At 42.3% G+C, this 23402-nt stretch overlaps 3 protein-coding genes across 5 annotated transcripts; all 3 read right to left on the bottom strand.

Moving 5' to 3' along the window:
• Positions 1 to 429: 429 nt before the first annotated feature.
• On the bottom strand, positions 430 to 11904 carry LOC118419691 (poly [ADP-ribose] polymerase tankyrase-2-like). Of its 3 annotated transcripts, XM_035826218.1 has the most exons (5): positions 11605 to 11904; positions 10995 to 11177; positions 9783 to 9957; positions 8672 to 8788; positions 7105 to 8468 (listed from the first exon to the last, which is right to left on the bottom strand). In XM_035826218.1, exons 2-5 carry the CDS (start codon positions 11131 to 11133, stop codon positions 8231 to 8233), a joined length of 669 nt encoding a protein of 222 aa, XP_035682111.1. In that variant the 5' UTR covers positions 11134 to 11177; positions 11605 to 11904; the 3' UTR covers positions 7105 to 8230. The 3 variants fall into 3 exon arrangements, with proteins under 3 accessions (XP_035682112.1, XP_035682111.1, XP_035682110.1); XM_035826219.1 differs by lacking the exons at positions 7105 to 8468; positions 11605 to 11904 and adding an exon at positions 430 to 1146 and having other exon boundaries at positions 10995 to 11221; XM_035826217.1 differs by lacking the exon at positions 11605 to 11904 and having other exon boundaries at positions 10995 to 11221.
• A 540-nt stretch (positions 11905 to 12444) lies between these two features.
• LOC118420164 (poly [ADP-ribose] polymerase tankyrase-2-like) lies at positions 12445 to 14145 on the bottom strand. The gene is made up of 4 exons (XM_035826875.1): positions 13968 to 14145; positions 13196 to 13373; positions 12735 to 12860; positions 12445 to 12529 (listed from the first exon to the last, which is right to left on the bottom strand). The coding sequence occupies exons 1-4, from the start codon at positions 14143 to 14145 to the stop codon at positions 12445 to 12447; spliced, it is 567 nt and encodes a 188-aa protein (XP_035682768.1).
• A 2252-nt stretch (positions 14146 to 16397) lies between these two features.
• On the bottom strand, positions 16398 to 20037 carry LOC118419683 (ankyrin repeat and SOCS box protein 11-like). Its single transcript, XM_035826204.1, has 6 exons — positions 19890 to 20037; positions 19011 to 19019; positions 18275 to 18341; positions 17680 to 17854; positions 17207 to 17329; positions 16398 to 16896 (listed from the first exon to the last, which is right to left on the bottom strand). Exons 1-6 carry the CDS (start codon positions 19959 to 19961, stop codon positions 16713 to 16715), a joined length of 630 nt encoding a protein of 209 aa, XP_035682097.1. The 5' UTR covers positions 19962 to 20037; the 3' UTR covers positions 16398 to 16712.
• Positions 20038 to 23402: the final 3365 nt, after the last annotated feature.

Here is a 23402-nt window from a genome sequence, read left to right as displayed (position 1 = left end):
AGGTGGACTGTGCTTATTGCCTTTGCCACGATGGTTATGTTTTCGACGTCGTCTGTTTGCGTGTCTCTTGCTCGGACGGACCTTATTTGGTAGGTGGAAGGGTGTTTGGAAAACAATAGTCAAGTCATAATGGTCGTCCTAGCGGCTTTTTACTGTACTGCAGCGGAACTTCTGGTTTTGATACCTCCTGTTGTGGTCATGATATTCATTTACACTTATACACAAATCTATAGAAGCTTCACAAGCCTTGTTCATGATCATTTTTCTTCTTGTTGTGTTTATTCATCTGGAATAATAGCAGATAACTTAACGCTTCATTACCTTAAAACATTCTCATCACATCACTTAACACACTGATCAGTAGAATGTTACTTTTATCAAAACGAAGCATAATTGATAAAGAAAATGAAACGTATCCATGACAATTACATTGCAACAGTCTAATTATTATTGATCTAAAAGATACGAAATAAAATGGGTGGCTGCTTTGTCACATTCCGAATGTAACTTGTTTAAACTTTTCTTCTATATGACAAACCAAATTAAACTACTAAAACCACAAGACCAAAATACGTGATTACAGTTGTACAGGAAAAATTGACAAGTGTCTCTTTTTGAAGATTTCCGTGCAATACTTTGTAGTTGCTGTGGCATCTTCTTATTTTCATACTTTCACTACACGAGTATGTGAATGTGTAGTGCTGATTTTTTTCTAAGAATTCGACTCAAGATGATTGCTTCTTTCTATAAGATACATGAAGCAATGGTATGACCTTTTGGACTACATCATTTCTACAAGACACCAGAATCATATCCGTAGTGAGAAATCGCTATTTTGGCTACTCAGTTACTTTGTACAAGATTTTATATGACTGTAGCGGCATTGAGAGCTAAAATGCTTCATGATTTGTGCTTTGTCGTTACAGGCGCATAAAGTTTTGTTGTATATCTTCTAAGATGTGGGTGGGCACAGTAAAATTAACTTTTTCATACGCCATGTGTGTGAAGGAGTCGGCTTGCTCGCGACCGCCAGTGTACGCGTCATGACCACAGCACTTCTTGTGTCCGACAGACCAGTGTTGTTTCTGACAGTCACGGCTGCAGTAGCGGGTCAGCTTGCACCCGGCGCACAGCTTCAGGGTTTTCCTGTTGAAAATGAAACAGGTAAACATGCTATTTGGTGAATATGTTAATTTCATACCGGATTTTCATTCTTTATAATCACAATCTATCCAAAAGGATTTTGCTGGCGCCAAATATCCAGAAACACAACCAGACACACCCCTCTTGGTGAATGACATAGCCCAAGCCCGCTGGGTAGCCGAACCTGACCCGTGCTCGGCCTAGGAAGCCGAATCAACCAACAGTTTCTTAGGAAGATTATGTCCTTATCATCATATACCCCATCTGATTTAACATCAATTTATACACATGTATAATGTACATTCAATTCGTGTACATAATCTATTTAAGCCACAGCCAAACTGACAGAACTGATGCAAATGTTCTGGAAGGAGGGATCGGTGCCGCAGGACTTTAAGGACGCCAACATCATTCATCTTTACAAGCACAAGGAAGACAGAGCAGCATGCGATAACCATAGGGGAATCTCGCTGCTGAATGCTGCTGGAAAAGTCATGGCCCGCATTGTCCTCAATCGCATCACACAGCACCTGCTGGACGACGTGGTGTCAGAAAGCCAGTGCGGCTGCAGAAGTAACAGAGGAACCATAGACATGGTATTTACACTTCGCCAAATCCAGGAAAAGTGTCGCGAACAAAATTAAAACCTGTACATCATGTTTGTGGACTTCGACACAGTCAGCCGAGAGGGCCTGTGGTCAATCCTGTCCAAACTGGGCAAACTGGGCTGTCCCCCAAAGTTTGTCAGCATCATCAGGTCATTCCACGATGGGATGATGGCCCGTGCTGTGGGAAACGGCACAGTATCTGACTCATTCCCTATCACGAATGGAGTAAAACAGGGCTGTGTTATGGCACCCACTCTTTTCAGCCTCATGTTTGCCACCATGCTGTTCAAGGCACTCTCTGCGACAGATGCCGGGATAACCATCCGCTACAGATGCGATGGGCGGGTCTTTGATCTACGGCGTCTCAAAGCAAAAACCAAGGTGCTGGAGGCCCTGGTGAGAGACTTTCTCTTTGCAGATGACTGCGCCCTTGCTGCTCTCAGCGAACCGGATCTGCAAGAGCTCGCTAACTGCCTGTCAACAGCCAGTAAAGCCTTCGGGCTAACAATTAGCCTGAAGAAGACAGAAGTGATGCTTCAACCTGCGCCAGGAGTGTCACTAGCAGCTCCTCACATCATGATAGAAGGAACAGAGCTAAACAGTGTAGAGAGCTTTACCTACCTGGGAAGTACACTGACCTCATCCTGCAGTACAGACAAGGAAGTGTCCAACAGGATTGCGAAAGCCGGCTCCTCCTTTGGTAGGCTCTGGAAGCGGCTGTGGGGTGAACGTGGCATCAGACTTCAGACAAAGCTGGCAGTCTACAAAGCAGTTGTTATCACAGCGCTACTCTACAGCTGTGAAACCTGGACACTGTACAAAAAGCAGCTGAAAGCTCTGGACAGATTTCACCTCCGCTGCCTGCGCAGAATTATGGGTATCTCCTGGACAGACAAGGTTCCCAACACAGAAGTGCTCCGTCGAGCAAACATGATGGGCATTGAAGCGCTCATCATGAAAGCTCAGCTGAGATGGGCTGGCCATGTGGTGCGCATGGACGAATCACGACTCCCGAAGACAGTGTTCTACTGTGAGCTTGCTTCCGGCACGAGAAAAGTCGGACGTCCTTACAAGCGCTACAAGGACTCACTGAAGTCGTTCCTCCCCGCATGCAGCATTCCACACCGGGAATGGGAGACTACTGCAATGGACAGATGCGCATGGCGTCATGATGTCCATCAGGGAGTACAAAACTTTGAAAACAACAGACTAAATGAAATACAGAAGAAACGACAAGACAGGAAGGAGAAAGAGAAGGAGGGAAGACCCATCCCCAGCACCGCTGTCGTGTGCCCGACATGCGGACGCATATGCGCCTCGGCCTTCGGTCGCACCAGAGACGCCATTGAAGTCATCATCGAAGTGACGATGGACATCCAACACACAATGTACATTTAATTCGTGTACATATCTATTTAAGCCACCTGCATTCCAAATAACATAAATTCCGCAATTACTTTCTTCCCCTACATGCCTTGAAATAGTTTAACAAAAATGCCCCTGCAGTCCCTGAGCAAGCTGCTATGGGGCCTAACCTAGATTACTTGTTCTTTACACGTTAATCCACCTATCACACAAAATTGTGACCGCATTATACCTAGAGCCAAAAACATCGAAACAAGGGGTCCAGCTGCAGTGCCCAGAATGAAACCTGCACAACAACATCAACCCATGTACAAAATAGCATCGCAATCGTAGAATTATTTTTGCAGGTAACGTTAGCGTTACAGCGCGAAAATGCACTTTAAAATTGTCTATTTACCTGTAGCCTTGCTTGCCACACTTAGGGTTACAGCATCTCAGCAGTTTGGACTTCCTTGCATTTTCTAAGAGCTTCAAACACTCTTCACTTCCATGTCTTCCGATTTCCATCCCCAACTCGCAGTACCTAGTGGAATACATGATTAGTTTTGCCGGGAGATATTAACATCAATTTCAATACACTCATGATTGCAATATGCGTATATGTGTGTGTTTTATGTAGGATATACGGTCTTGACAGAAAAAATGCTTTTAGTCATACATAATTTTTGACTGATGATCATGACTGTGAATCGGAATGGTTGCGGCCGCATCTGTCCAGTCACGAATATGCAAATGAGCATTTGCTGAAAATGCAAGTCAGAGTCTAATATGCACACACACGTACCCACGAGTTCGCGCACACGCACACATACAAACATTGAAAGAAACACAAGTCCAGCAAGTAATTGAAAGTTGAAGCCGGTCTACATCCTCATGGCACGTACCTCTGTGCTACCAGGGAACGGCCGGGACCGTCAGTCAGATCCGCCCTTGCCCCTAACTCTATCAGCCGCCGAACTGTGTCGACGTGTTTGTACATAGAGGCGCACATGAGTGGTGTATACTGCCAGGCGTCCCGTATGTCCAACGTTGCACCATGCTGCACCAGCAAGTCCACCACTTCTGTCCGTCCTGTGTTGGTTTTGTGACACAAGAAATACTCATCAACCATATGTGTAATCCTTCCTCGAAGTAATACACAATGAAATAGACGGTACATGTATTTGCATTTGTTTTGAACTAGAGTTCCACGACTTCATACTTTCACCAAAGAGTGTTAACCTTTTCGAGTGATTTATGCTTTTTCTCCTTAAGATTTGAACCTGATCATGATTTGCACAATAAGTATCTAAGTATGTAAATCATCCCTGAAGCTACGCGTACGTATAGCAAATATCATATCACGACAGACAAATAATACCAAATGGCAGACAAATAACATTAAAATATGACCTTCTTGGTTACGGTTATTGAATAAATGAATGAATTGACCTACCTCCGTCGCTGCTGAATGGAGGGGAGCAAACGAGAACCTGGTCCTCTTCGCCACAGACGCCCCCTTGCGGAGCAGCAGTTTCACGATGTCTACATGTCCATTGAAAGACGCATGATACAATGGTGTGCCACTCCTTATTATATCGCTGTCGTCCGGCTGGTCACAGTCAATGTTCGCACCTATATGCGTTTGGTGAAATAAAAAATATTATATGGTTGCACAGTCTTTGATAAGCTTTTTCAAGAAAATCCAAAAACTCTACTTTTTATCGCATCATATAATAACAAGACATGGTGACGGCACACTCAAGACACTCAAGTCAGCTCTACTTTCACAAAGTATCACATTTTAAACTAGAGTTCCATGAACCCATACCTTCGCCACATAATCGTGCCTTTAATCCAAGACTTTGATGTCTCATTCATGTATTTCTCAAGAGTACCTACCCCAATAAGAAACGACTACGTATACATAAACTTGTGTTCGCAGTAATGCTGTGATGCCACTGTACGATATAACAAAGGGTATAGTGGCGCACAGCATTCGTTTTAGACTATTCTTTTAAGCCGAGTTCGTATGCAAATCGTCTGTATAACAGTTACTAGTAACACGGAAAAGCTCAATTCATTTCACACTTGTGTACAATTCCAAGACAACTAATTTACATTTGAATAATCTATGGGTCCTATTCCTTGTAGCCGGTCTTTACACATTGTCAATCTCTCGCTGGCTTGGCTTTTTGACCCCCCCCCCACTAGGAGAGTGATTTTAGTCAGACGATATCCTGATTAGATTTTCAGATTTAACTCGGATCGAAAACTGTATTTCTATATCTGTTGTAAAAAGATAAACAGGAAAATAACACATGTAGAATAGAATAACAGTACTAAAAGGAATTGACGGTAACTATTCGCGCACTGTGTGTGCACAAATGCTAGCCTATCAAAAGTTCTGTTTGTCTGCGTCGAAGATTCAAAGCTACAAATTCTATATACATTGTATAAACCATTGAGGTTTCTTAAAAATCTCTTTTATTAAACTATCTTACGCCCTGGGGAGCGTGGATATAACCTTGGTGGAGAAACTGACTACGTAACGCATGATTCCACCAAATATCATTGCCATAATTTCGGAATTAAAATTCCTATCAAATTTTATTTTGTTCGATGCCTGATTGAACATCACAAGTCTATGTTACTTTATATTAGGAAATAATTGATGCGATGTGTGCTTACCTGCTTTCAAGGCTGTTTTAACTCCTTCAAGCGATCCGTTCTCAGCAGCATACAACAGAAGTTCATTTGCCCTTTCCTCCATATCGTTCTAAAGAACCACTTTTGTCGACACCTTGCGCGCGTTCTGTCTGAGTTTGAACTGAAGAACCATGGGAAGAATTTGTCTTGTCACGTGAACTATCGTCTTGTCACGTGATCTGTTGTTTTGTCACGTGAGCCATGGTCGCACAAGTGGAATGAGAACATAAAGGTTCGGGAAAAGAGACCAGAAGTTTGTTTGTCCTTTATTATTTATATTTTCCTATACAAGTCCTGCTTTTTGTGACAACTATGCAAAAACATTGTTATCATTATGGGGCGTGGAGCGCGTGCTCATTGCGCTTAGTTGCTATCTTTTATGGAACGTTGTAAAACGATAACTCTACAAGCAGGGGTTGGGCGTAGAGATTGCTACCTTCTTCTACCTTGACGACATGTGAATGTAGTGTTGGTAAGCACACAGACTGCACGATGGCCGGCAGATGTACATGTTGGGCGGGCCGCTATGAGCGCGATTTAATCAGGCTAGATGTGACGAATATTTTAAAGAAGTCGAGATTTGTCAGAAGGAGGAGCTTTGAGAGTACGTAATACATGCAATGCTAGCTTTAGTTCACGTTTATCCGAAGGAAACCTATATCCAATGCTTTCCCAACATTTGAAACTGTTTGATTTTGATATATTAATGAATACAGGTAACCCGCGATAACGGTGAACTAGCGTAATCAAAAGTGTACGTACAATAGGGGGGGGTCGTTTTCTTGTGTATAACCGAACTCCTCCTAATGATAGACTATGTATATTTTGCGATAAAGCCACATGCATTTAGAAAACGAAGTACACTTTGTCCTAGAATGTTCACTGTACAAGGATATGCGCACTCCATTCGTTAATGCTACACATGTAGATCATCCCGCTATACTGGAAAATCTCTGTAAGTTCGTCTACACAAGCTTTAAGAAGAGAGAAGAAGCATGTAAACTATAGTATATGTATAATTTTTCATTTACTACCTTTTGTATCAAACTGACTGCATTTAGCCCAAACGTGTCATGAGTATGCAATAAACTTTATTGTCATTGTTATGACTCTGGTTTCCTTGCCAAAAGAATTCTTTGTTTCGGTAGGACTGTTACCCAGTTAATAGGACACTGAAAACTGATGTTATGATTTCCAAGGATTAAGTAACAGCATAAAAGGTCTTTACTTTGCTACTTGTGAAATTGACAGTTTCAAAGAAAGCTGACAGTTTCAAAGAAAGAAAACAGGGATGCTTAGAGATGAGCCAAAACTATTTATCAGCCAAAAAGTACTTACTACATACAGTCATCATCAGAGTCACACAGTAGTCTATGGTAAAATGTTTAATTAAATGGGTAATATAACTAATAACCACGTGCACGACACAAAGTTGATGAGTCATCAGTAACTGTCATCTGTAGGTCTGGCTGTGTAAAACCAGAAATCAGATTATCATGGGACTTCGTGACAGTATAGAACATCATTGCGTGTTTGCCGTACTATAGTATAAGCATCTAAACAAACCGGAGGTTACAATAATGATGTTTTTAACAACAGTAAAAACTTGTAATCAGACATAAATGGGTGTCATATCCTTGACGGACATTTTTTTTCATAATGGTTAACGTTAGCAAGTAAATGATACTTGCAATAAGCCAGTTTCTGTTATATCTTCTTACTTCCATACTTAATGTGATCCGTACCTCTGAAAACTAAGATACTCAAATGTACACAATAATGAATCATGTACATGTGCAGTGCTAAGTTTGCTTTGTGATCCATGTGCATGTACATGTGCAGTGCTAAGTTTGCTTTGTAAACCATGTGCATGTGCAGTGCTAAGTTTGTTTTTTGAATCATGTGCATATGCAGTGCTAAGTTTGTTTTTTGAACCATGTGCATGTGCATACGTTTTCTTTTTGAACCATATGCATGTGCGGTGCTAAGTTTGCTTCGTAAAAATCCGACTCCTTGACGTATAGTCTAGCCCTCAGTGCGTTCACTTTCTTTAAGACCATGTTATGTCTACTAGGTTTATCATAATCGAACAAAAAAAATAATGATGCGCACGCGGATAGCATCTATACGTCGTATGATCCGTTTAACGTGGCCGTGCAAAGTAAATCGAACAAGATCATATAGAATTGGCCCTTTTGGACCTTACGTATGCGTCTATAAAAAAAAAAACTTGGCACATTGTTTTCCATACTGATAAAGAGAACAACGCAAAATCGATCTATACTAAGAAATAGCTAACTGTCCCAAGTTAGGTTCACGCAACGCATGTTTTACTTACTATTGCTGAAGGAGGCTTTGCCCAATAAAGTATAGATGTAACGTTAGATGTAGATGTATATCTGTTACGGATGTAGAGGCATTTCTACTCAACATTTATTCGCTTCCAAATATTCGTCGAAGAGGTTTATCATTGACCTAACCACATTTTCAACGGGTTTTTGGTGGATGTTGTTTACCAACGACCAAAGCATTTTTGAAGCACGATCTTCAGTGTACGTATCTTGCCCACAGCACTTCTTGTGTCCGACAGTCCAGTGTTGTATCTGACAGTCACGGCTGCAGTAGCGGGTCAGCTTGCACTGAGAACACCGCTTCAGGTTCTTCCTGTAGAAAACATATCACGCACATCAGCTATTCAGGAACAATGTATCAGAAACTTTTCAACTGATCTTTGCACGCAAAAATAAGACAATGTCTGTACATAGGATGGATGACAAAGTACTAGTATGGTAACCACTGTCTTCTTAGAAAGTGAAAATAAAGCATTTATCTCGGAAAACAGTCAAGCTATCACCAGCAAAGCCTACCTGTAGCCTGGTTTGCCACACTTAGGGTTGCAGCATCTCAACAGCTTGGACTCTATAGCCTCTTGCATCAGCTTGATACTCTCGTCACTGGTCGGGTTTCCGGCTGCTATCCCCAAGCTATGAGAAGATATGACTCATTTAGGGAACAAGGCCACCAGATAAGATACATATATCAAATACACAACAAACATGTACATGCATGGTCTGTAACGTTCCCATCGATATACATTTTCATGACATCAGGATTCTTGCTTGCGGATCGCGGCAAAGAATAAAACGTGCACAATGCAGTGGATGCACACATATAATAAAAGGTGAAAATCGATCGGATGACGATTCTGCGGTATTCGCCCGAGCCTCGCTTATAATTATAACTTAATTGCACAACAATTGTACAAAGTACAAAGTATGGTTTATATGTGACAGGGACGGTTGTCAGGTGCAAAAAATATGCGCAACCCTCTGTCGATCTTAAATATGGCCGATCTTTCATCGATGCGCCCGAAGATCGTGGATAATGTGACAGGGGTATAAGGAGTACAGCTGGCCATGCCAAAGGGAGTCATCAGCCTCCGAATAGCCAAACACACTCCTATGTCAGCTTCACTCCTCTGGCAGCTTTTGATACTATCTTATGCTACCGTAGGAGCTGCTTGGAGATCACGTTCAATATCTATCTCCTGATGGAAGGTAGCCTGGATTCCATACCCCAACCTCAAGATATATCTTTCGTGATGGGGTCTGGCAACATGGCTGTAGAAAGGTTCTCGAAGGCCCGTTGATCAGTGGGAGGAGAACCTAGGATTGATGACCACTCTCACCACAGGTAGCCAGCTACAACACACCACAGTTGGTCAGCAGGCTATCACAGTAGCGAATCAGCTACGTTATGGATTCAAAAAGTACAGTTGGGGGTCTTTAACCAATCATGGCAGGGGTGTAATTACCTCCTGCTGATCCTGTGTTGTTCTATTGGTGGAGTTTTTTGCCCACTATAAGGTGCAAAATTGAGAAGAGTTCCTATCCCATCCGGCCAGACCCCTGCACGATAGATACTTGAGATCGGGCTGGGGTTTGGTAACCAGGCTAGATGGAAGGATGTGACACTTACTTCCTGCCTGTACCACCGTCGGTCAAATCAGGTCTTGCTCCGAGCTCAATCAGTCGCCGAACTGTTTCGACATGTTTGCTGTGACATGCCAGAATGAGTGGGGTGTCCTGGAAGCCGTCCCGTATGTCTAATGTTGCACCATGCTGCACCAACACTTCCACCACTTCTGTCTGCCCTGGGTTGGATTTGCAACACAAAAAAGTGTAACGTTACCTTCTACGAAGTAATATTCAATGTAAACACGACGTGTAAATAAATACATTGTATCGTGTTTTCATGTCCTTGCTATACGACTCAGAATTCTGACATACCAAGAAAGTAAATTGTTTTCGGTAGCATGTGTCCGTGTGTTTATATAATATAATCTTTCTTGACACGTCAAAAGTACAGCGACTTTCGTAAGGTCTAACGTTACATGTATAAAAAAAAACTACTTACAGTACAACTAAACACACATATGTGGATATCTATAGGTATGGATACATCAACAAATAGGGTCTAGCATGTCATTTACACTATTGGTTCTACGGTCATTCGTGGATATATTTGCCTATTTGTACACAATGAGGATTATCGCCTCCCAGAATGTAGTTGAGTTTATCTATCGAACAGAGAGTAGCAAATTTTTTATAGCAAGCGGAAAGTAATGTGAACAGCTCTGTGCGTTTATCATTATATCGAGAACAATCCATAACAAAGTGTCGTTCATCTTCGATCCCGTTTGGGCAGAATGGACAAAACCTCTGGTCACGCGGATTTTTAGTATATCTTCCGGCTTCTATGTTTAGTTTGTAACTACAGATCTTTGTAATTGCTCTACGAAGTTAAAAACTGTGTACATTCGAGAGATACTTCTTTTGTCCGTATCTTTCCTTTAACGTAGAATAACTGGAAAGTTTTGAGTTATTCTGGATAGAAGAATGCCATTCTTGTATATATCATGTAAACGGAGTCGTAATTGGTCGGTTAGCATATCAACATGATATAACCTCGGGTTTATCCATACATGCCCAAAACCATTATAATTGAGAATGTCCGTTACGTGAATGTGAACAACTAAAAAAACATTGAAGTGGTTAGATTTTAAGACCCCTGGCGACTACATGTAGTTGATATGTTACTGCACTGGAACCTAGAAAGGTTTGATATTATGAGTTATGGACATGCGTTGGTCGAGTTCTAGACTAGTGACATTTCTTTAGATCAGCTTACCTTTGAACGCGGCTGCATGAAGCGGAGTTAAGCCACCCACCATTCTCTTCATAACAGACGCCCCCTTGCGGAGCAGCAGTCTCACTATATCCACGTCCCCCAGCATGGAGGCAATGATCAATGCCGTGCCATTGCCCATGCTCGGGGCAAAGTTGTCAGGGTGCTCAAAGTCAACGTCTGCACCTGCGTCAGAGTTGATATATGATTTAGCAAATAAAATGAGAACCAATATGATTTTATATAAAAAGGAAGACAAATAGTATTTGGGGTGCGATTTTCAATACTACAACTCTCCAAGCACGGCTACGGCTTTTGGGCGTGTTTTATGCATTTTTGTCATGCTTTCTAAGTCCGTTTTATCTTAAAACTCAAAGCAGATCCTACGGTAGCATAAGACAGCATCTAAAGCTGATTTGATAATAAGACTGTGCATTGGCCAGTCCAGCTACAGTCCTTTTCCAGCTTTTGATATTCGCTACCGTAGGATCTGCTTGCAGGTAATGTTTTCTCCATGTCCGTTTGCCTTGCGGACATGAATAAGACGTTACAAAACAAAACATCAAACAAAAAGCGCCAAAAACATATTGATAAAAAAAAGCTGGAGCCGAACCTCCGCCTTGGCTTGAGAGTAGATCTTCACATATGGGCCGAGTTTTTCCCCTCTCTCACTAAGTTTGGAGGATGTCATCCACAAAATTTACTTGCTTACACAAAACTTGACCAGTCAATTTCTGTATGAGACTACAGGGAATTGTTATCACTGCCGTTTACTATGATCAAATGATAAAGGGTTCAGTCCAGCTCGTATGCAAATCTGTCTGCATAGCACGGAAAAGATCAAAAGGTGTGGCCAGCGCATTGTACTTCGCACTTGTGTGCAAGTCCTTTTCTGTTAATTAACATCTGAATATTCGTCTACAACTCCAAAAACCTTCTTTTCAAATTCAACTCTCAGAAGCTAAAACATACACTGCAGTTTTTGCTGAAAACTGAAAAATTATGTAGACACTGTGCTTGTAAAACATAGGATATTTCAAACCAAGGAGGTTATATAACCTCCTTGTTCAAACACAATGTAGTACGTGTTGTTTTCCATTACACGCGTTGTTTACGTTTTCGGTTTACAGCAGAAAATATCGACTTGTAGCAAGGACCTTGCTTGTAATAAACGTTTTCTCTCAGAGTTAGATTTGAAAACGGGATTTGAACCACTAGATGACTAAAGTTAACGCAACTGTAAATACTTGGACAAAAACACGTACTGTACTGTGCATAAATCTGCACAGATGTTAGAAAATCTAAATCATTCATTGTTCCGATGGATAGTGTGCTGGGGTGAGATTTGAGACAAGAAAAGCAAAACAAATAGAGTCCAGGCAAGTGGGTACAGTATACTATAAACGTCATTTGCCCATGTATAAGTCAGAAAATAACTAATCTGACGACGTTTCTAGGAAGCGTAATCACAATTACGGATACACACGCAGTAGCGGGTCAGCTTGCACCCGGCACACAGCTTCAGGGTTCCAGTTGACCTGTAGAATGTGAGAAAGGTACAAAAGCTATTCAGTGACTGTGCACAGTACTAGTTCAGAAAAGTTTTTCAATTTAGTTTCGTAGACTTGTATGAATTTAGAAGAAAATATCCTATTACCCACTGTTTGCGTTTATAAAAACATTTATACATACAATAGGATGGAAAAGTATTTCAACGGTGAAAACATCATTAGCAAAACCTACCTGTATCCTGGTTTGCCACACGTAGGGTTGCAGCATCTCAACAGCTTGGACTTCCTCGCCTCTTCTACCAGCTTCAAACTCTCCTCATTTTCACCTTTTCCGATTTCTGTCCCCGGCTTGTAGTACCTAGTGGAAGATTTCACTCGTTTAGGGAACTAGGCCAAGAACATTTCAAATAAGGCATGGTTTCATGACATTTAGGTTCTTGTCTGTGGATCGGTGCAGTATAAAACATGCACCACACATGCACAAACACACACACACGCACATTCGGACACACACACACACAATCAAACAGACGCACACACAGACACACACAATCACACACACACTCACTTACTGAAAACAGAAAGAGCATAGCCAAGCAACTCAATCCGACTTTATTTGAAAGTTTGTCTTCATAAGAAATCTCAAACGATCGTCCGTGCTAAATGTATGTTCTCAAAGAATGCAAAGCTTACCTCATGCCCTGTAACTGACCACCAGTTAAATCAGGTCTTGCTCCCAGCTCAATCAGCCGCCGAACTGTGTCGACATGGTTGTAGTTACAGGCTCTCATGAGCGGAGTGTTCTGGAAGCCGTCCCGTATGTCTAATGTTGCACCATGCTGCACCAGCAAGTCCACCACTTCTGTCTTTCCTAGTTAAGAGAAACGGGAAATACATCTCGACTTTCAAGAAAACGTGTGACATCAAATGTTCACGTGAATATCTGAAACGATAGGGGTGAGTAGAAACAGTCTCCAACCCCCGAGAATCGAACCCGGGCCCGCCAGCTTATCCAAACCATCGGCACTGCGCCAAAACAGTCCGGACCTTTGGGTGCAGTGGTGATGGTGTTGGGTTGTGAACTGGCCGGCCTGGAGTCGGATCCCGGGAGCCAGGAGACTGTTTCTACTCTCCCGCAGTGTTTTAGTGGTTTCTACGCCGGGAATCGAAGCTAGGTTTTGGCGGTGAGTGAGTATGTAAAGTAACACGAACAGACACAACACAGCGCCGACATCTGATAGATAATGTGATTTCTTTTACCTAATGAACCTTTGTTCATAGAACGCTTTCAGTTACGTTTAGCACTTTTATAGTAAAGGCTTTAGTTCTCAATATACTTTGCAATTTCTGTACATACAGTATCTTATGATTGTGTGTTACGACACTAGAAAACAAGATGTAACGTTGCCGTCGATATACAGACAAGCATTTGTTTTGAATCAACATACTACTAGTAGTATAGTACCTTCGGTCGCTGCTCCATGAAGAGGAGCAAATGAACTTCTGGTTCTCTTCGACACAGACGCCCCCTTGCGGAGCAGCAGCTTCACGATGTCAACATGCCCCTTGTAGGTCACCAAACGCAGGTGCAGACATTGACTACGATCTACGATACGGCGACAAGGCAAGCACTGGCTCAGCATTGTTCATCGCCTGTTCCAAGGGACATGTCGACATGGTGAAACTGCTGCTCCGCGAGGGGGCGTTCGTGGCGAAGAGAGCCGCAATGTCGCAGTCTCCTCTTCATGCAGCAGCGTTCTACGGTGAGTGGATTCAAAACGATTTTTTGTCGATGAATTGAGTACTAAGAAAAGACGACAGCGGAAAAAAGAAACTACAGACCCGTGATACAAGGGAACTGAACAACTTTTAAGGCCCCCAAAACATCAGGTTGGTAGAATATAGGAGAATTATTTTTACACAACGAGCAGGTACTTACATTGTTTACGTTTCGATGCGATGTCTCTCAGACGCCTTCGTCAGAGCTTCCAACAACAGTTCTGCTTATTACCCCTATGTGTAGCCTTTTGCGGTGAGAAAACTTTAAAAGCCGTTTATCAGATTTCCTTGGGCACAAAAAGTACATTTGTCAATTCGTTTTTACTTTACCCAGTACTTTGCGAGGTAAACATTTTTTGTCATGCTAACATGTACTTCTTGTATCGCAAATCCAACTCAGGAGAGACAGAAGTGGTGGAATTGCTGGTGCAACATGGAGCAACATTAGACATACGGGACAACAGGCAGGACACACCGCTCGTTCATGCATGTATCTTCGACCATGTGGACACAGTTCGGCTACTACTTAAACTTGGAGCAAACCCTGACCTGAGAGAGACCGGAAGCCTACATGATTGTGAAGAAGAGAGTTTGAGGATAGTAGAAGAGGCAAGGAAGACCAAGCTGTTGAGATGCTGCAACCCAAAATGTGGCAAACCAGGATATAGGTGAGATTTGTTATTACAATAGAAGCCAGTTAATTGCACACCCCACTTGCCACTGTATTTCGTACAATTATCCGAATGATGCAACAAAGAGAAGTCATTAAGCTGGACCGCACTACCACAGGATTTGGGAATTTCGTGCAATTAACAGAAGTGTGCGATTATCCGGTGCGCAATTAACTGGCTTCTATTGTGTGATGTCTACACCAGTATTTTTACAGCCCTTTGCCATCCACCTGCCGCATGTTTAATTGTTATCAATACAAAGAAAGTAGTACTTGGTCTAGATTACTTATTACTTCTATGTAGAAGTAGAAGAAGTAGATTAATACAACTCTAGTAGTCTATAAACGGATCGTGACAAACTTTGCTCTACACCATCCTTTTGTACCTGCTACAGGAAGACCGGAACCCTGAAGCTGTGTGGCCGGTGCAAGCTGACCCGCTACTGCAGCCGTGACTGTCAGAAACAACACTGGTCTGTCGGACACAAGAAGTGCTGTGGGCATGACGCGTACACTGGCGAGCGACCCGACTCCTTTCAAAATATAATGACGTCGGTCTTCAATTCAATTCAAGTCAACGACGACACGAAATGACTGAGCATTCCTTTCTGGGCGTTATTGATCACACGATGCCGCTATGTACCATATCAAATGTAGCACAAAATAACAAGCTGCATGTTACCAAACCATAAGCATTCTCACTAAGGACATGATTCTGGTGTATTTGCAGAAAACAATGTTGTCCAAATGGCCATGCAGTTTTATACTAAATTGCTTGATTTTGTAAATACGGTGTTAACACGGTGTCTACATACGGAGTAATATTTTAGAAAGCAAACTCTAGTATTGCACATGTAACGTTAAACGCGTGTATGTTTCTCTTGTTGTTGTGTGCTTTAAATATGAAGAAATAACTCACTGCAATAACCTGGGCTCCTATTCATTTTGCAAGTTGTTTTAATACTCTTAGTCAGCGTAGTACTCTACGTATATTATTGCTATATTATGGCATGGCAAAGGGGCTTTTTAGTAATGATAAATAGTAGTTTGTTAAGCTAGGTCATATCAAGGTAAACATTATGTATTTGCCTGCAAATGATACCTTTCTGGGTATTGACTGTTACCTCTTTCTTTAAGGAGTGAATCTGATCCCTACTTTCTTCTAACCTACCAAGAATGTAATTGGTGAAAGAAAGCATTAAAATGGACTGTTCCAAAGGGTGATATTATGATAATCATTATTACTCTGAAGAACAAATATCGTTCCTCGCGAATAGAATTTCATTATTGAATGCAAGATTTCTAAGCAATGTGCACCTGCATAAAATGACTTTATTACGCTGTTTGCCAAACTGACAGTTTCAAAGAATTTTAAAAAAATCAATTCTGACGATTTTTCTATTTCACATTAGTGAGGAAATAGATGATACCACCAATACAACCAGCGTCTGTTACATCTTCATTCTTTATTCGTACTTCATGTGATTCGCACCTCTAAAAACAAAGTATGATCATGTACATGTGAAGTATTCAGTCTCATTTCTAAAAATCCGGCTGGGACATATACACTTACAGCCCGTTTACTTACTTTTTCTTTTTAGATAACCTAAACAAGGTCACTAAAACTGTATCTTATGAGTTGACAACGTCCAATTGCTTTGTAGTACATTTAATATTGCTGTGCAGAATGACAAGCTATTTCCTGCCGCCGTTGACTTGATTTAAACATGTAAAATATAGTAAAAATAAAAGTCATGTTTGTTATTCGTCTTCTAAAGCGAGTTTTGTCAACGACATAACTATCCTTTCGTACGGGTCAGTTTGCTCATAAGAGTACACGTCATGCCCACAGCACTTCTTGTGTCCGACAGACCAGTGTTGTTTCTGACAGTCACGGCTGCAGTAGCGGGTCAGCTTGCACCGGCCACACAGCTTCAGGGTTTTCCTGTAGAAGACAAACAAGCTATTCATGAACTGCGTCGAATTAAGAAGTCTTTCGATTTACTTTTTCAGACTACAAAGAACTGTAGAAATACAGAAATACACGGAATTGTATGTTCTTGCCATCACATACCTTTCTCTGACGATCAATAACAAATCAAATGAGAAAACGACGTAACTTGGCGCCGCACTCAATATAACGCGCTTATATTAGCACCCCACTTAGCTAACATATACCCAAAAGCCAGTTGCAGATAGGAAAACAAAACGCTGGTGAAAAAATTAACCATGGAACAGTCATCAGAAAGACCTACCTGTAGCTTGGTTTCCCACACTTAGGGTTGCAGCATCTCAACAGCTTGGTCTTCTTCGCCACCTCTATTAGGTTATAACTCTCTTCCACAGAACACCGATTTTCGGCGACTTCTACCCTTAAGCTAGAGGAAGATGTGACTCAATTAGGGAACAGCTAGGCCATGAGATAACAAAATATGCATTTAAAGTACAACGGGAATTTCAAAACATGCACCATGCTCACGGCGCTATACCATATTTTCAATATAAGCACGTAAACTCATACACACCTCACAATCACTCATGTACACACCTTACACGCGCACACACACACACCTCACGCACATACACACACCTAACACGCACGCACACACAAACACAACTCTCTCACACACACAAGCACACACACTGAAAGATACATGTGTACTTGAGTCCAGTTCGTCTACATAAGAAACCATCGTTCATATTTCTGATTGAAGAATGTGATACTTGCCTCTGTGCTATATGACCGTCGTCCAAATCAGGCCTTGCACCAAGCTCGATCAGTCGCCGAACCGTGTCGACATGGTTGTTAACACAAGCGGTCATGAGTGGTGTGTTCTGGTACCAGTCCAGTACGTCTACTGTTGCACCATACTGCACCAGTAAGTCCACTATTTCTGTCCGCCCTGGGTTGGATTTGCGACACAAGAACAAAATTCATCTTTCCTAGAACTATATCGCTATGGAATAAGCTTCCGATGTACAATTTGAAACTGTTTAAGTCAAAGTTAACAGACATCTTTCTTCACAATACAGTATTGTAACCCAAAACGCTTGAGTGGCTCCATGAGCCTTGTTCTGCGGTGAATCCTAAGTGAATAAAAATGTATAGTATCAAGCAAACGTTGGTCTTCTTTAGTGGTATTCCTTGCCATACGTCGAGAATATCTAATAGATTATTTCAATCACCGTTTTGTTTTTTCAGCCCTAGTATTTAGTCTAGCACTTGCATGTCCTAGCCTGCACGGCAATAAGAGTTGTATGTATTTCTAGTTTATAGCGAGTGGCATCTCTTTATTTACAGGAATTTGATTTGATTAATTTACCTTCGAACGCTGCGCCATGGAGGGGGGTGAACGCACTAAACGTTCTCTTCACCAAAGACGCCCCCTTGCGGAGCAGTAGCCTCACAATGTCCACATGCCCCAGGTCACAAGCTATGAACAGCGCTGTGCCAATGAGTGTGGCATTGCTGGCCGGCTCTTCGTAGTCAATGTCTGCACCTGCGTTTGATGATCCGTGATTTAGTAAGGATTAGTTACAAATGTGAAATTTCAGGACGTTAATATGAATTTGCAAAAGGAGTTTAAAAAAAGAGTCAAAGCGGCGATCACATTACCGACCACCACTGGTCACTACTTGATGAGCACAATATAAACTCGGCACGTGAATATCAAATTTGGTAGACCATACTTACGTTGCCGTTTCTATATCAATTTCAACGTATACTGTAAATGCAGAAATGTTCGCGGTGGATTAATATTCTCGGTCTTCGCGGTGACCACTTTACCGCGAACATTTTTCTATTGTGGCATTAGACTGCAGTCTATAGTGTAACCGCGAACTTAAGTCCACCGCGAAAAGACCTTTTTCCCGCTACCGCGAAATTAAATCCCCGAGAACTTAAATGCATTTACAGTATATCGATAGAAAGCGTGTGTGATTGTCTTCCCTTTTCCATGCAACTCCTAATGATTGTAAACTCATGGAACAAGCACAGTGGACCCGCTTGCGAAAACAACCCTCTATCCTGCAAGGAGGTTATGATACTTATTCTAAATTCCTAGCCCTCTGTTTGGAGAATCAACAAAAGAAACTCCATCAAATATGCACGAATCACTAGAACATAAGTAGTGATCATAAGCTAAGTCACCCACAGCGTCATACTGGGCTTTCCTTGTCAATTAGAGACCATATTTCTGCATAACACCTAAAAGATCAAAAGGTGTCACTCATGTACTGTATGCAAATATCTATTTCTAATTTGCATTTCAATATTCCTCCTGTTCGAAAGCCCTGTTTTCAAACCCAACTCCGAGCGAAAACATTTGAAGCTACGGTAAAATGTAAAACGTACTTCTGAAATAAAACAATGCGGTTAGAATAAATATTAATGTAGGTATTAGCTATAGCAAATGCTACTTGGTACCGGTAGGAGAGAACCGCATACGCATAGTCATGCACTGTGTACAGATGCTAACAGCCGCGTGCGTTGGGGCACTCAGTTAGGGGGGAGGGGGATTTGAGGCAAGAAAATAACAAAATAATTGAGTCCAGGTCTATAAAGTCGGTGCGGATGTTGCCTATAAACCGACGCCTTTCATGAGATAGAAGTATGGAAATGGCCTCGGCGGAGACAATTAGCCTCTACCAGGCTCCGTGGATCGGTAGAATCATTATCCTCACCACCTCGTGGTGAGGAAACGTACTCTTCTGGCCGGCTAACTCCCCTAGCGTACTATAGATTCTATTTTTCCAATTTCTACAATTAGACCACCGATCCACGAAGCCTGGTAGAGTCTAGGAGACAATGACTAATGTAAAGTTGTGAACTCCAGGATACTACTGACGAGGTTTTATTTCTACCGTAGATCACAGATACACACAGATTGTCATCGGAAGCAAACTTCCTACAATAGGTAAATACTTGGTTCGACTTACCAGCTTCCAATGCCGCTTTAACGCCTTCAAGTGAGTCATTCTCTGTAGCATACAGCAGAGCTTTGTTCGCATTTTCTGCCATTTTGTTAGAACCACATTCCACGCGTCACGTGAGCTATTGTCACGTGACTGAGACTCTGGATTGAGATGAGAACGCAACGATATAGAAAATTGATACTGATAGGCTGTTTTTTCTTTGTACATGTTCCCCAGGAATTTGATATATTTTCATACGCAAGTCGTGTTTTTATAATGCATGCACAAGTATGTCAGGGTAACTATGCTATCATTCGCGTATGGTTCTGTATTTCTTGCGATCGATAGCATGCGATCTAATTTTAAAACCACCGTCCGTCGGCTTTATATCACCAAATACCTTGTTTAAAATGAACAGATATAGGTTACCCTACGGATATCTGTGAACTAGCGATGTAACACGGAACAGCGCTGTGCTAAAGGCATTGATTTTCTTTCTGGAAGCGAAATGGTGGCTAGCCTGGCTAAAATCGCGCCCCTAGCGACCAGTCCTACAATTGCCACCGCCCTACGAGGGGAGGGGGTCATTAAACTCAACCATCGAGAGATTTTGTACACACAGGCTAGATTGGTGGCTATTTTAGCAGTTTAATTTGTGTGTCTCCTGAAAAGGTATAGGTGGACTGTGCTTATTGCCTTTGCCACGATGGTTATGTTTTCGACGTCGTCTGTTTGCGTGTCTCTTGCTCGGATGGACCTTATTTGGTAGGTGGAAGGGTGTTTGGAAAACAATAGTCAAGTCATAATGGTCGTCCTAGCGGCTTTTTACTGTACTGCAGCGGAACTTCTGGTTTTGATACCTCCTGTTGTGGTCATGATATTCATTTACACTTATACACAAATCTATAGAAGCTTCACAAGCCTTGTTCATGATCACTTTTCTTCTTGTTGTGTTTATTCATCTGGAATAATAGCAGATAACTTAACGCTTCATTACCTTAAAACATTCTCATCACATCACTTAACACACTGATCAGTAGAATGTTACTTTTATCAAAACGAAGCATAATTGATGAAGAAAATGAAACGTATCCATGACAATTACATTGCAACAGTCTAATTATTATTGATCTAAAAGATACGAAATAAAATGGGTGGCTGCTTTGTCACATTCCGAATGTAACTTGTTTAAACTTTTCTTCTATATGACAAACCAAATTAAACTACTAAAACCACAAGACCAAAATACGTGATTACAGTTGTACAGGAAAAATTGACAAGTGTCTCTTTTTGAAGATTTCCGTGCAATACTTTGTAGTTGCTGTGGCATCTTCTTATTTTCATACTTTCACTACACGAGTATGTGAATGTGTAGTGCTGATTTTTTTCTAAGAATTCGACTCAAGATGATTGCTTCTTTCTATAAGATACATGAAGCAATGGTATGACCTTTTGGACTACATCATTTCTACAAGACACCAGAATCATATCCGTAGTGAGAAATCGCTATTTTGGCTACTCAGTTACTTTGTACAAGATTTTATATGACTGTAGCGGCATTGAGAGCTAAAATGCTTCATGATTTGTGCTTTGTCGTTACAGGCGCATAAAGTTTTGTTGTATATCTTCTAAGATGTGGGTGGGCACAGTAAAATTAACTTTTTCATACGCCATGTGTGTGAAGGAGTCGGCTTGCTCGCGACCGCCAGTGTACGCGTCATGACCACAGCACTTCTTGTGTCCGACAGACCAGTGTTGTTTCTGACAGTCACGGCTGCAGTAGCGGGTCAGCTTGCACCCGGCGCACAGCTTCAGGGTTTTCCTGTTGAAAATGAAACAGGTAAACATGCTATTTGGTGAATATGTTAATTTCATACCGGATTTTCATTCTTTATAATCACAATCTATCCAAAAGGATTTTGCTGGCGCCAAATATCCAGAAACACAACCAGACACACCCCTCTTGGTGAATGACATAGCCCAAGCCCGCTGGGTAGCCGAACCTGACCCGTGCTCGGCCTAGGAAGCCGAATCAACCAACAGTTTCTTAGGAAGATTATGTCCTTATCATCATATACCCCATCTGATTTAACATCAATTTATACACATGTATAATGTACATTCAATTCGTGTACATAATCTATTTAAGCCACAGCCAAACTGACAGAACTGATGCAAATGTTCTGGAAGGAGGGATCGGTGCCGCAGGACTTTAAGGACGCCAACATCATTCATCTTTACAAGCACAAGGAAGACAGAGCAGCATGCGATAACCATAGGGGAATCTCGCTGCTGAATGCTGCTGGAAAAGTCATGGCCCGCATTGTCCTCAATCGCATCACACAGCACCTGCTGGACGACGTGGTGTCAGAAAGCCAGTGCGGCTTCAGAAGTAACAGAGGAACCATAGACATGGTATTTACACTTCGCCAAATCCAGGAAAAGTGTCGCGAACAAAATCAAAACCTGTACATCATGTTTGTGGACTTAACCAAGGCGTTCGACACAGTCAGCCGAGAGGGCCTGTGGTCAATCCTGTCCAAACTGGGCTGTCCCCCAAAGTTTGTCAGCATCATCAGGTCATTCCACGATGGGATGATGGCCCGTGCTGTGGGAAACGGCACAGTATCTGACTCATTCCCTATCACGAATGGAGTAAAACAGGGCTGTGTTATGGCACCCACTCTTTTCAGCCTCATGTTTGCCACCATGCTGTTCAAGGCACTCTCTGCGACAGATGCCGGGATAACCATCCGCTACAGATGCGATGGGCGGGTCTTTGATCTACGGCGTCTCAAAGCAAAAACCAAGGTGCTGGAGGCCCTGGTGAGAGACTTTCTCTTTGCAGATGACTGCGCCCTTGCTGCTCTCAGCGAACCGGATCTGCAAGAGCTCGCTAACTGCCTGTCAACAGCCAGTAAAGCCTTCGGGCTAACAATTAGCCTGAAGAAGACAGAAGTGATGCTTCAACCTGCGCCAGGAGTGTCACTAGCAGCTCCTCACATCATGATAGAAGGAACAGAGCTAAACAGTGTAGAGAGCTTTACCTACCTGGGAAGTACACTGACCTCATCCTGCAGTACAGACAAGGAAGTGTCCAACAGGATTGCGAAAGCCGGCTCCTCCTTTGGTAGGCTCTGGAAGCGGCTGTGGGGTGAACGTGGCATCAGACTTCAGACAAAGCTGGCAGTCTACAAAGCAGTTGTTATCACAGCGCTACTCTACAGCTGTGAAACCTGGACACTGTACAAAAAGCAGCTGAAAGCTCTGGACAGATTTCACCTCCGCTGCCTGCGCAGAATTATGGGTATCTCCTGGACAGACAAGGTTCCCAACACAGAAGTGCTCCGTCGAGCAAACATGATGGGCATTGAAGCGCTCATCATGAAAGCTCAGCTGAGATGGGCTGGCCATGTGGTGCGCATGGACGAATCACGACTCCCGAAGACAGTGTTCTACTGTGAGCTTGCTTCCGGCACGAGAAAGTCGACGTCCTTACAAGCGCTACAAGTACACACTGAAGTCGTTCCTCCCCGC

This window comes from Branchiostoma floridae, chromosome 7, assembly GCF_000003815.2.
Source record: "Branchiostoma floridae strain S238N-H82 chromosome 7, Bfl_VNyyK, whole genome shotgun sequence".
NCBI lineage: Eukaryota > Metazoa > Chordata > Leptocardii > Amphioxiformes > Branchiostomatidae > Branchiostoma > Branchiostoma floridae.
This window is presented reverse-complemented; position numbering and strand designations above follow the sequence as displayed.